This window comes from Oncorhynchus tshawytscha, linkage group LG16 (genome assembly GCF_018296145.1).
Source record: "Oncorhynchus tshawytscha isolate Ot180627B linkage group LG16, Otsh_v2.0, whole genome shotgun sequence".
Lineage (NCBI taxonomy): Eukaryota > Metazoa > Chordata > Actinopteri > Salmoniformes > Salmonidae > Oncorhynchus > Oncorhynchus tshawytscha.
Window position 1 is genome coordinate 11,876,337 of NC_056444.1, and position 14,063 is coordinate 11,890,399.

At 46.1% G+C, this 14,063-nt stretch overlaps 1 protein-coding gene across 4 annotated transcripts in view; it reads left to right on the forward strand.

Moving 5' to 3' along the window:
- Window positions 1–14,063, forward strand: part of LOC112215325 (rho GTPase-activating protein 18) — a 36,270-nt gene that overhangs the window by 17,649 nt on the left and 4,558 nt on the right. For all 4 annotated transcript variants that reach the window (XM_024374268.2, XM_042298784.1, XM_024374269.2 and 1 more), the window contains 9 exons: window positions 3,064–3,266; window positions 3,487–3,707; window positions 7,363–7,447; window positions 7,717–7,916; window positions 8,166–8,331; window positions 8,521–8,612; window positions 11,428–11,505; window positions 13,169–13,328; window positions 13,661–13,743. In XM_024374268.2, the coding sequence (XP_024230036.1) occupies window positions 3,064–3,266; window positions 3,487–3,707; window positions 7,363–7,447; window positions 7,717–7,916; window positions 8,166–8,331; window positions 8,521–8,612; window positions 11,428–11,505; window positions 13,169–13,328; window positions 13,661–13,743 (1,288 nt within the window). The remainder of the gene's footprint in view (window positions 1–3,063; window positions 3,267–3,486; window positions 3,708–7,362; window positions 7,448–7,716; window positions 7,917–8,165; window positions 8,332–8,520; window positions 8,613–11,427; window positions 11,506–13,168; window positions 13,329–13,660; window positions 13,744–14,063) is intronic.

Consider the following 14,063-nt stretch of genomic DNA (forward strand, 5'->3'; position numbering starts at 1 on the left):
TGGACTCCGCATCATGATGGACAGTGCATTCTGAATGTATTCGGACTACATTTTTCACATTTTGTTACTTATTCTAAAATGTATTAAATGTTTTTTGTTTCTCATCAATGTACACACAATAGTCCAAAATGACAAAGCAAAAACAGGTATTAAGATATTATTGTATATAAAAAAAAATTAAAAATGTTTTTGACATTAGTATTTAGACCCTTTACTCAGTACTTTGTTGAAGCACCTTTGGCAACGATTACAGACTTGAGTCTTCTTCGGTATGAAGCTACAAGCTTGGCACACCTGTACTTGGGGAGTTTCTCCCATTCTTCTCTACAGATCCTTTCAGGCTGGATGGGAAGCGTCCCTGCACAGTTATTTTAGGTCTCTCCAGAGATGTTCGATGGGGTTCAAAGTCCAGGCTCTGCCTGGGCTACTCAAGGACATTCATAGACTTTTCCTAAAGGCACTCCTGAATTGTCTTGGCTGTGTGGTTAGGGTCGTTGTCCTGTTGGAAGGTGAACCTTCACCCCAGTCTGATAACCTGTTCCAGAGCGCTCAGGACTTCATCAAGGATCTCTCTCTACTTTTCTCAGTTCATTTTTCCCTCTCCTGACTAGTCTCCCAGTCCCTGCCGCTGAAAAACATCCTCACAGCATGATGCTGCCACCACCATGCTTCACCGTAGGTATGGTGCCAGGTCTCCTCCAGATGTGACTCCTGTCATTCAGGCCAAAGAGTTCAATCTTGGTTTCATCAGACCAGGGAATCTTGTTTCTCTTGGTCTGAGAGCCCTAGGTGCCTTTTGGCAAACTCCAAGCGGGCTGTCATGTGCCTTTTACTGAGGAGCGGCTTCTGTCTGGCCACTCTACCATAAAGGCCTGATTGGTGGAGTGCTGCAGAGATAGTTGTCCTTCTGGAAAGTTCTCCCATCTCCACAGAAGAACTCTGGAGCTCTGTCAGAGTGACCATTGGGTTCTTGGTCACCTCCCTGACCAAGGCCCTTCTCCCCCGATTGCTCAGTTTGGCCGGGCGGCCAGCTCTAGGAAGAGTCATGGTGGTTCCAAACTTCTTCCATTTTAAGAATGATGGAGGCCACTGGGTTCTTGGAGACCTTCAATGCTGCAGACATTTTTTGGTACCCATCCCCAGGGTAGCAGTTTTCCCTCCTGTATCAGTCACTGATTGGTAAATTAGTCTAGACAGCTATCTAAATTTGTTGTCAAATTACCGATGGGGGGGACCCCCATTGATTTTGTTAATCACTCTCACTCAAATATCATATTCAAAAATGCAAATCATGATTAGAATTGTAGGAAATCTGTTCAACTGCAAAATATTTTCTCTGCCCCATGGCAAAATGTGTAGATTACAAGAAATGTGAAAATAAAAGCTCCACTGTTGAGAGGAGGGCCTCAAATGTTTTACTCGCAAGTTGGGACCCCCGCAACAATTTTACTTAATGCCCCCAATAGGCTAGGGCCGGCACTGACTGCATGTGTGGGTATGGATACACAGACCCGCGAGCCACTGCGGTCCCTCATGATGAGTTGTGTAAAAGTAAAGACACTGTACCTAAAGGTTACCCAGTAAAATACTACTTGAGTAAAAGTCTCAAAGTATCTGGTTTTAACATGTGCTTAAGTACAGTGGTTGAAAAAGTACTCATTTGTCAAAATTGAGTAGAAGTATTTAGTTGTAGTAAATGTTATACATAAAATTCCAACACTCAGACGTCATTTACAAATGCAGTATTTGTGTTTAGTGAGTCTGCCAGATGACAAGGTGTTATAGGTGTGTGTGTGAATTTGACCAGATTGCTGTCCTGCCTGAACATTCTAAATGTAACTAGTACTTTTTGATGTCAGGAATTTAGTGGAGTGAAAGTTGTCAATATAAATAGTAAAGTACAGATAACCCAAAAAAAGGACTTAAGAATACTTTAAAGTACTAAAGTATTTTACCCCACTGTGCATTCGTGTACATACACGGCTTATAGCAGCTCCAGCCGCAACTCGCGTTTCTCCTAATGAATAGTTTCATGCTGGTCTTATTGTCTGTTTATTACCCCCCTGCAAGTTTTATGTATTTATCGTTGTTTTCCAAAGTTCAGAGCTTAATTACAGCCCAGTTTCATGTTAAGTTACATGGTTTCACTTCGCTATTATTTACAGTTTGTTTAGAAACATTTGCTTCTTTTGTTATTTCATGAAGCTGAAGAATCTGCTGTTTAGATTCTCTGAGTCGATGCAGTGTTTAGGAGGGAATAAGGGAGAACTCTCTCCAGAAAGATGTTTATCACAGATATAAACTGTGGTCGAGTGCCTAAAGTAGTTTTCTTTTTTATTAGGAATGGTGATTCAGCCCCCCCCAATTCATTTCTGAATGCGTAATGGTTTCTATGGTTGACAGTGTGACATACCAGTGATACTGGGCTCATTTTGCAATGAAAGATAAGATAAGATAATCATTCTTAGACTAGTTAAATTCCCCTCCTGTCAGTCCTACCAGTCAACAGTTTAGACACACCTAATCATTCAAGAGTTTTTCTTTATTTGTACTATTTTCTACATTTGTATGTAGAAAATGTCATCAAGGCAAAAAGTGGCTAATTTCAAATATATTTTCTTGATCGGTTTAACACTTTTTTATTTTTTTGTAACATGATTCTATATGTCATAGTTGATGTCTTCACTATTATTCCACAATGTAGAAAATAGTACAAATAAAGAAAAACCCTTGAATAACTGGTACTGTAGTTTCTAGTGTCTTATCTAGGTGTATCTGGTGTGTATATGGTTTATAAAGTACAGGGGTTTTGAGAAGTGTAGTTTCTAGTGTCTGATCTAGGTGTATCCGGTGTGTATATGGTTTATAAAGTACATGGGGTTTTGAGAAGTGTATGTCTGACGTAGCCTTTATTTTTTGCTCAATGTGTGAATCTGGTATTTTGAAATTGAAATGTTTTTCACAGTTAAACCAATTCTGGTATGACAAAAACGGCCTACAATCTCCTCCCCACCTCCCAATACCAACCTATTGACTTACTGACCTCCTCCCTCCCCACCCCAGGAAGGTGCAGTACCAGGGCATAGACCTACTAAGCAGGATGAGTTCTAGGGGGACCAGGCCCTCTCCCCCTCCCAGCCCACCGGAGCGGCCGGCATCACGGGACTCCCAGGACTCCATGGAGGACTACTGGAGCGAAGTGAAGAACATTGAGGAAGATGGCCAGCGGGGCCACGAGGACTTGCTGGAGAGGGGCAGTATGGACGGTATGCTACATACTTAAGAGGAAATGGTGCTTTTAGCCATTTATAGACCTAGGGTGTGTTGAGTTGGGCTCAATTCTAGTTAAATTCCATTAATATTAAATGGAATGGACACCAACACTGGATGTGCTCTTTTGATGTCCTTCCCATAGAGATGGATACACATATAGATTCTGATAAATGCTATGGATACTGATTTATCTCTGACTCTTCTGCATTCCAGAGGCGGAGCTTGAGGAGGCGTGGCTGCAGGATGCGGGTCTTTCCACGCTGGTGTCGGGGGCGTTGGGGGAGGGGCCTGCGGAGGCGCTGCTCTCCACGCTAACGCGCTCGCAGGCAGCCATGGTGAAGAAGCGTGTGGATAATTACACCCTGACCGTGAGGAAGAGGAGCAAGCAGCCGACTAGACACGTCCGAGACATCTTCTCCACGCCAGACACATCGGTGAGACAGATGGCTTCAAAGAGATAAAGGGACCACTTTTTGTTGTTTATGATCCATTCATTTAAATATACGTCTACGGCATGGGTGCTTTGGGTTAAGCATTCAGCAATTGAGTTTATGGAGTTGGAGTCTGTATATTTCCCATTGAAATCCTAAAATAAAACGAGTTGACATGAAATCTGTCTCATGTCTGGCCCTTTGTCGGCTATAACTGGTGCCTCTGACCCTCAGTGCCCCTATGACCTCAGTTCATCTGGATATAACCATCTCACCTGGCATACTGATCCTCTGGCAGAGCCAGACAAGCCTCTGTAATCTCAGTACGTATCCTAATCCTGTGTGTCAGAGATGGAATAGAGTAAGGAGAGGAGTCCAGTAGACATGCTTCAGATACTCAGGATGTCACCCCCACCCCAGCATTGGTATGGGCCAGAACCATTATAGGCATAATACATGGCTTTGGCACGGGCCATTGTTAGAGGAGCGGTGTTGGATGGTGGAAACACGATGAGCTCTTGCTTAGCCCTATAATGCAGCTCTCAGCTGGTGTGGGCAGCTGTCCCCTCTTTCTCCAGAAATAGAATTGCCCCACTGACTGGCTGGAAGCTGGAATGTGAAGAAGGTTTTACATGAGAAGGGCAACAGGGAAGTCCCATACTGTTTTCAGATGGCGGTGTAATGCATGCACTGCTGAGATCAAATGGCATCCTATAGCACAGCAGCATTGTAATTCTGTAGAAGGGTTGGTCATATCAGGTAGCAAGCCCACAGATTGTGTTCGGCCTAGTGGTGTCTTTGCAGTTGTCTATCAAGGGAAGTTGAGGCAAGTATGCAGACTGCACCTCAGTATCTAGCTAGCTGATATGACTAAGACTAGCCCTCCCAAGGCTATTGTGTGGCTATGAAGTGTTGAAAGAGATTGAGATATTTACAGCATGAATGAATGAGAGGGGTGATAGGACCAATAACACCCCCCACCAAAGAGTGCCACGAGTGCCTCTGTCAGCACTGCTGTGTGGTGATGGCAGGAGCCTCTAGGGTGAGTCAGATGTGGAAGGGAGCACAGGATTATGAGTCACACCACTCAGTCCGGGACACCGAGAAAGCCTTCAGTCTACTTAAGGCCTCAGTCTACTGGCAGGCCCCATCGTTTACTGGCAGGCCCCACAGACTAGTGGCAGACCCCATAGCCTAGTGCAGGCAACTGGCAGGCCCCATAGCCTAGTGGCAGGCTACTGGCAGGCCCCATCGTTTACTGGCAGGCCCCACAGACTAGTGGCAGGCCCCATAGCCTAGTGCAGGCTACTGGCAGGCCCCATCGTTTACTGGCAGGCCCCACAGACTAGTGGCAGGCTACTGGCAGGCCCCATAGCCTAGTGGCAGGCTACTGGCAGGCCCCATAGCCTAGTGGCAGGCTACTGGCAGGCCCCATAGCCTAGTGGCAGGCTACTGGCAGGCCCCACAGCCTAGTGGCAGGCTACTGGCAGGCCCCACAGCCTAGTGGCAGGCTACTGGCAGGCCCCACAGCCTAGTGGCAGGCTACTGGCAGGCCCCACAGCCTAGTGGCAGGCTACTGGCAGGCCTCACAGCCTAGTGGCAGGCTACTGGCAGGCCCCACAGCCTAGTGGCAGGCTACTGGCAGGCCCCACAGCCTAGTGGCAGGCTACTGGCAGGCCCCACAGCCTAGTGGCAGGCTACTGGCAGGCCCCACAGCCTAGTGGCAGGCTACTGGCAGGCCCCACAGCCTAGTGGCAGGCTACTGGCAGGCCCCATAGCCTAGTGGCAGGCTACTGGCAGGCCCCATAGCCTAGTGGCAGGCTACTGGCAGGCCCCATAGCCTAGTGGCAGGCTACTGGCAGGCTCCACAGCCTAGTGGCAGGCTAATGGCAGGCCCCATAGCCTAGTGGCAGGCTACTGGCAGGCCCCATAGCCTAGTGGCAGGCTACTGGCAGGCCCCACAGCCTAGTGGCAGGCTACTGGCAGGCCCCATAGCCTAGTGGCAGGCTACTGGCAGGCTCCACAGCCTAGTGGCAGGCTACTGGCAGGCTCCACAGCCTAGTGGCAGGCTACTGGCAGGCCCCACAGACTAGTGGCAGGCTACTGGCAGGCCCCACAGCCTAGTGGCAGGCTACTGGCAGGCCCCACAGCCTAGTGGCAGGCTACTGGCAGGCCCCACAGCCTAGTGGCAGGCTACTGGCAGGCCCCACAGCCTAGTGGCAGGCTACTGGCAGGCCCCACAGCCTAGTGGCAGGCTACTGGCAGGCCCCACAGCCTAGTGGCAGGCTACTGGCAGGCCCCACAGCCTAGTGGCAGGCTACTGGCAGGCCCCACAGCCTAGTGGCAGGCTACTGGCAGGCCCCACAGCCTAGTGGCAGGCTACTGGCAGGCTCCACAGCCTAGTGGCAGGCTACTGGCAGGCCCCATAGCCTAGTGGCAGGCTACTGGCAGGCCCCATAGCCTAGTGGCAGGCTACTGGCAGGCCCCATAGCCTAGTGGCAGGCTACTGGCAGGCCCCATAGCCTAGTGGCAGGCTACTGGCAGGCCCCACAGCCTAGTGGCAGGCTACTGGCAGGCCCCATAGCCTAGTGGCAGGCTACTGGCAGGCCCCACAGCCTAGTGGCAGGCTACTGGCAGGCCCCACAGCCTAGTGGCAGGCTACTGGCAGGCCCCATAGCCTAGTGGCAGGCTACTGGCAGGCCCCATAGCCTAGTGGCAGGCTACTGGCAGGCCCCACAGCCTAGTGGCAGGCTACTGGCAGGCTCCACAGACAACTGTTTGTTTTAGTATGATTAGGGAAATGGATTAAGGTGTCCAGGGCATTGAGTCTGGGCCGTAAACCAATCTAGAAGCATAAAAACGTCCATCCAGTCTGGGTGAGGAAAAATTAGACCATAGCCCTTTTGTCATCTAATAGTGAAAGATGGTGGTAACTCCTTTTTTTGTGTTTGGTTGGTGGATTGTAAAAGGACATCGTTGAAAAGAAAAAGCATGTAGTTATTTTAATTGCTTAACATGACATTGTATTTGTCACGTACACAGTTTACAGCTGGCATAAAAGGTGCAGAGAAATGCTTGTGTGCTAGTTCCCTCAACATTGCAGTACAAGTATACCATGACGTATATGTACCATTGTGTATTTAGGCATACCGTAAGTATTTACCTGGATATATTATGGACTCAAGCTCTCTGTCTGTGCAATGGATATTTGGGTACATGTAACCTATAGTTTCTAGGCTGTATTTCTCTATTGCGGTGTTGCTGACGATGTGGTTTGGCTCCAGTCGATTCTGGCAGCGTTGTGCGTAAACCGTTGACCATGCTCTTTTCACTGACTTGTATGTATACAACAGAACAAAACAGCTGGCTCCTGTTGAAACCTCCTTTGTGCCGTTGATATCCACTTTCCTCTCTCCCCGTGTCAGCAAATGAACCTGCGCAGCCGTAATATGGAAGTCAATTCACAGGAATCATACTAGCACATCGCTGTTCTGACATCTGTTACTGTGTCTGATACTGCTGGTGTTCATTCGGTTCACAGAAATGACTCCTAAATCCTTTCACCATAGTTGAATGCTGAAGGACCATCCGTCTTTTCGTGTGTCCCACACGTTGAATGAGAATAAATGATGATCACGTATGTCTCCGCTCCTTTTAGCCAGTTGATCCCATACCCCCTGTTCCCCCCAAGTCACCCAATGGAGACATGCCTTCCAGATGCGTCCACCGGACGTCTTCTAGAGGTGAGTCGTCTCTCAATATGTTACCACCGTTTATTGTTTGGTTTGATGTGGTTGGCTGTGGTTACCCACTGTGAAGGAACCCCTCCAATGGGTTGAATGCTTCTTATTTCCATGGTATTTGAGCCTAATTCTGTCATCATGATCGTTTCAATGTGAGAAACACATTGGACTTGTATCATTCCCATCTGATTGGTTGGACTGATGTCTGTGCATAAGGGGGAATATATGTAGCCATCATTGAGACGTGTGTGTGTGTGTGTGTTTTCCAGTGCGGCCTGCGTGTCCCAGCTTCTCCCAGAGCACAGAGAGACGTGTTTCAGAGTGCCCTCCCTGCCCACCACCTCAGGACACCTCTGACTCCCTGTCTTTCGAAGTGCCCTACTCCGAGGGCACCACTGCCCACCACAGGGGCCGCCAGGGGGACTGCCTGGACTGCCAACGCATCCGCAGAGATGACCATGACCTGCCAGTGAGTCTCACCTCTGACCTTTTTGTTTAGAGGGAAATGGAACTTAAAACAACAGTTATTTAGACAGTAGGAAATGAGAGGGAGAGACAGATGGAAGGGGATGTACAGGACAGAAAGTGGCAGAGCGAGGATTTGAACTCCTGCAGTAGTCGGCTTTTTGTGGACTGGAGGCAGCTGTGTTAACCACTAGGCCGCCCTCCAGGAACCTGTTGAATATGTAAAATGTGTGTTGTCTTCGGTCTTGTACAGACATTTCAGCTGCCCAGGCCTAAACTAGGCCTCACCCGCATCCAGGACCTGTCTTGTGAGGACATGAAGAAGATCGGCTACATCTCTTTGATTGAACTGACCACCTTCTACGACGGCCTGGGCATCGAGCTCAAACGCAACCGAGCGGCACGTAGCAAGGCCAGAGGTGAGTGGCTGGTTGACTGGGTCATGTTCAATGGGCACCAAACAGAAGAAAACACATGTAAACATGGCGGAACTAGGCGTTCTATGATGTTTTCAGATGCGTGCCTTAATGAACACAACTCTGGTGTTGCACATCACGTTTTTACATGAACAGTCCCTCTGGTTTGAATGTTTCCCTCCCGATCCACAGAAAGTGGTATATTTGGAGTTCCCCTGACCACTCTACTGGAGAATGACCAGAAGAAGTTTCCTGGGTCCAAGGTTCCTCTTGTGTTCAGAAAGGTACTGTACCTGTTTTTAGTTCTATTAGTTTGCTTCAGCTGTCCTTTACTTTGGGGTTATTCTGCATTGCCATTTATGGGGGCCTCCTACTTAGCACTTCTATGGGTCAGTTAAACAATCTCTCTCCCTCATTTCCTTACTCTCTCTCGATCTTACTCTCTCTCGTTCTCTCCTTCCCTCAGCTCTTCTCCCACCCTCTGATAACCCATAGTACACTGGCCCTCATCATGTCCATCATTATATTCCTACTGAACTAACCCTTTCCCAGAACCAACCCTTTCTCAGAACCATTGACTACAACACACTACCCATCTTCTCCTGTGTGTGTGTTTTAGCGAGAGAGTTTGTGTTAATCCTAATGTGTGTCAGCACAAGCCAACTCACTGCCTGCCCTTCTCCAAGATCCTATTTCCCCTCCTGTTTCTCTCTATCAGCACTTGGCAGCCTGCTTAAGCATTGGTTTCTCACGTGTTATCACAAAGACATTCTGGAGAGACTAAATGTCAGAAATGTACCATATGCTCCTGTTAAACTTACCGATCGGGGGAGGAGTGTCAAGTGATTAATCATAAACTGAATTATATATTAGTTTGTGTTGTCAAATCAGCTATGGATGTATGTTAGTTATTGTCTATTTCTATCATAGAATATGTTAGCTCTGATAACTCATTTTTTAATATACGCTACCGTTCAAAAGTTTGGGGTCACTTAGAAATGTCCTTATTTTTGAAGGAAAAGCACTTTTTTTATCTATTTAAAATAGCATCATTTATCAGAAATAAAGTGTAGACCTTGTTAATGTTGTAACTGACTATTGTAGCTGGAAACGGCAGATTTTTTTAAAGAAACGGCTGATAGTTTGAGAAACAGATGGCTCACAGCTCCATTAAATAGTACCCCAGTCTCAACGTCAACCTTGAAGAGGTGACTCCGGGATGCTGGCCTTCTAGGTAGAGTTGCAAAGAAAAAGCCATATCTCAGACTGGCCAATAAAAGATTAAGATGGGGGCAAAATAACACAGACACTGGACAGAGGAACTCTGCCTAGAAGGCCAGCATCCCGGAGTTACCTCTTCACTGTTGACATTGAGACTGGGGTTTTGCGGGTACTATTTAATGAAGCTGCCAGTTGAGGACTTGTGAAGCATCTGTTTCTCAAACTAGACACTCTAATGTACTTGTCCTCTTGCTTAGTTTGCTCAGTTGTGCACCGGGGCCTCCCACTCTTTCTATTCTGGTTAGAGCCAGTATGCTCTGTTCTGTGACGGGGGTAGTACACAGCGTTGGACGAGATCTTCAGTTTCTTGGCAATTTTTCGCATAGAATAGTCTTCATTTCTCAGAACAAGAATAGACTGACAAGTTTTAGAAGAAAATCTTTGTTTCTGGCCATTTTGAGCCTTTAATCGAACCCCCAAATGCTGATGCTCCAGATACTCAACTAGTCTAAAGAAGGTCTGTTTTATTGCTTCTTTAAGCAGGACAACAGTTGCAAAAGGGGTTTCTAATGATCAATTAGCTAATCCAAGTTTATCATTTAAAAAAAAAGGCTAACACACAACATGCCATTGGAATACAGGAGTGATGGTTGCTGATAATGGTCCTCTATACGCCTATGTAGATATTCCTTTAAAATTCAGCCGTTTCCAACTACAATAGTAATCAACAACATGAACAATGTCTACACAGTATTTCTGATCAATTTGATGCTATTTTAAATGGACAGAGAAATGTGATTCTTTCAAAAATGACATTTCTAAGTGACCTCAAACTTTTGAACGGTAGTGTAGGTGGGACAGTAAATAAGAAGCTGTGCTGAAGAAAATAATGTCTTACTGTTTTAGAGTCTTAGCAGCTGCCAGTCAGTCAGCCAGTTAGGGGGATGACCCGAACCTTGGCATTGCCAGGATGCCATATGGTATCCTGTTCGTAGCAGTCATTCCTGTCCAACCAGAATTAGCCTTAAATACTCTTGTCACATTGACTGTCTAGTCTCACAGGGCGTGTATAGGACTAGAGTATGGGGTATCAAGGTGGTGTTTAAACGATTTGGTAGATAACAGCAGCTTCCGAAAGGGAATTATAGGACTTTTTTTCTTTTGAAGCGCACTGGTTATTTCACTGCTATGTCAATGTTGCTATATATTTTTGCTGACCTGGAAATGGGTTTTTGCTGGATGACTTGATGGAGGAGGTTACTTCAGGATTATGATTTTGTTTGATCTAGTAAACAGGTGGTTATTACCACACAGTTTACTTGTGTGGTAGAAGTTCCGGAGTGCACCTTTTAAGGGGAATATTGTATCTCTTCAGTCCCCAGTAAGAGGCAGGAAACAGGAGGGTTGTCCCTTTGTTTTGGAGTGTACCACTTGTGTGAGAGACGGAGGGTTCTGATAGCGTTATCTCAAGGCGCTCACTTAGGCACATCTTTCCACTCCTGGAATGTAGAGGCAAAACGACTGAAGTCTCCAACCCAGACCTGAGTCTTGTTCAGTAGGGAAATGGAAAAACACATCAAGGGCCAGAGACTTAATCTGTGGACGCTTTTATCACTAGTTGTCAATATGAATTGAATGCTGTTTTTTTTTTTGTGGTTTGAAAACTTCCCTGTCACAAAAAATAACTTCCCATTAGGGTCTGACGGCTCTAAGTTGTTCTGTATGTTACCAACAATGCTTTGGCTGTGAAAACCGGAAGATGAAACAAATGCAGTCACGTTAGGTTGGTTTTGTTTACAGATGAGTCAGGTTCACATAGGAATGTCCCTCTTGGATTGTTAAATTTCTGGTTCATAAAACGTGTACGTGTGTTTGCAGCTCTTGTCCAAGCTGGAGCAGACAGGACTACAGACTGAGGGGATTCTCAGAGTACCAGGGTCTGCCTCCAGAGTAAAGGTAAGACACACACACACTATAGCTGTCAACCACCAATCATAGCTCTGTGACATTGTAAAAACATTTCACAGAAGGGAAAGACAGCAACAAATCAAACCATTTTGTAATTGACTCCTTCTTGTATGAGCCCAGTGTAGAGGTTTACGGTATCCGCATTAACATTGTAAAGGACAGATTCCTTTTCAGTGGCCTAGAAGAATGGTTGTTTTGGCAGGAAATGACATCATGCTCATAAACCATGTTAATGACTGACCTATTTCTGCTATCTAAAACACAAGGCAGTGTCCCTCCTCCCTACACTGATCTCTCCCCTTATCATTCCCACATTCCTTCTCTCTCATGCAGTCATTCTGTGTTGGGGAGATTGGTGCAGGTGTGTGTGTGTGTGTGTGTGTGTGTGTGTGTGTGTGTGTACACAGTGGTTGAAAAAGTACCCAATTGTCATACTTGAGTAAAAGTAAACACCTTTTTAATAGCAAATGACTCAAGTAAAAGTGAAAGTCACCCAGTAAAATACTACTTGAGTAAAAGTCTAAAAGTATTTGGTTTTATGTATACTTAAGTATCAAAAGTAAAAGTATAAATAATTTCAACTTCCTTATATTCAGCAAACCAGACCACACAATGTTCTCGTTTTATTTATATTGACGGATAGCCAGGGTCACACCCCAACACTCAGACATCATTTACAAACAAAGCATTTGTGTTTAGAGTTCTCCAGATCAGAGGCATTAGGGATGACCAGGGATGTTCTTTTGAGAAGTCTGTGAATTGGACCATTTTCCTGTCAAAATATAACGAGTACTTTTGAGTGTCAGGGAAAATGTGTGGAGTAAAAACTACATTATTTTCTTTAGGAATCTAGTGAAGTACAGGTTGTCAAAAATATAATTGGTAAACTACAGATACACAACTACTTAAGTTGTACTTTAAAGTATTTTAACTTTACACCACTGTGTGTACATGTGTGCATATCAATGTGCTTACGTGTGTGTAGCATGTCTCTGTGTGAAAGGGTGCACTCCTCAACCAAAACATATTTTTTTACTAGTAGAGCCATACTGAGTCGAGGCCCCTGATACACAGCCAGCCCAGGGGCCCACAGATGAAACCTGTCCAGACAGAGTGAGCCTTCACTGGACTCTCTGATTTAAAAAAAAAAAATACATTTGAACCTTTTAGGCAAGTCAGTTAAGAACAAATTCTTATTTTTAATGACTGCCTAGGAACAGTGGGTTAACTGGTCTAGGAACAGTGGGTTAACTGGTCTAGGAACAGTGGGTTAACTGGTCTAGGAACAGTGGGTTAACTGGTCTAGGAACAGTGGGTTAACTGCCTCGTTCAGGGGCAGAACGACAGATTGTTACCTTGTCAGCCCAGGGATTTGAACTTGCAACCTTTCAGTTACTAGTCCAACGCTCTAACCACTAGGCTACGCTGCCACCCCATTGTCATCTCCACTCCTCCAGCATCAATCCCAGGCTGCGGGAGACCACCCTCTCCACCTCTCCCTACCCTCTGGTCTGAATACCCTCCTTCCATTATAAGATCAACCCCCCTCCATTTTGATTTTTTAGGTGCCATGGCAGGTCAACCCAGGTGACCTATAGAGTTGAGTTTTACCAGAGGAGGAGCCATTTTGATTTGTTGTTGGTTATTGCAGCATCTGCGCCAGGAGCTGGAGCAGAAGCTCTATGAGGACCGGTTTGACTGGGAGCAGGTGAGGCACAATGACGCAGCGGGTCTGCTGAAGATGTTCATCAGAGAACTGCCTTATCCTCTGCTCACGCTCCAGCACGCTCCTGCCTTCTCCGCCGCACAGAGTGAGTACGCACACGCACGCAGGCACACACAGGCCTACCTACACTCTTATGATGAAGTGGATACAGTACATATGTGACTAGACACCCTCAAACTGGTCAGCCCTTTATACACCCAGCGAAGGGTCATTAGCTGCCCAGTAGGCAGAGACTCTGTCCAATTCTACCGTCCTTCATACAGTATATCACCATGGTTAACATTCATTACAGTACATGTAACATTAATATGTATAATTCATTTAAATGTTTTCTCTAAAGTATACTCTTAACCTTTCTTATCAGTGTTAAGTGTGTGTATGTGAGAGATTAGTGTGTTTTCCGCTCTATCTTCTCAGATATCTCCTCTCCCAGACAGCAGATCCAGGCCCTGCACCTCCTCATCATGCTGCTACCTGAGCCCAACAGAGACACACTCAAGGTGAGCATGACCTATGACCCTAAAGGTCAAGTCAACATTTTATTCACCTTTGGTCTCTCTGCGCAGGGTTCGTCGCCTTTGTGGCTATTCTAGGACTCATGACCATGGACAGAGAGACTACTCTTTGAACTATGACCTCACAACCCAAAACACACACATACACACTTATCCTACCCAACCCTAAAATATCTGAGTTTTGTTTTTAATTGGGCAACTGTGTCCAACTATGCATTTCCGATGCATTCCTATGAGTAATTAGCCATCACAATCGTCACAACCACGAGTGACTGACATTCCATTCTAAGGAGCGTTTCGTAACA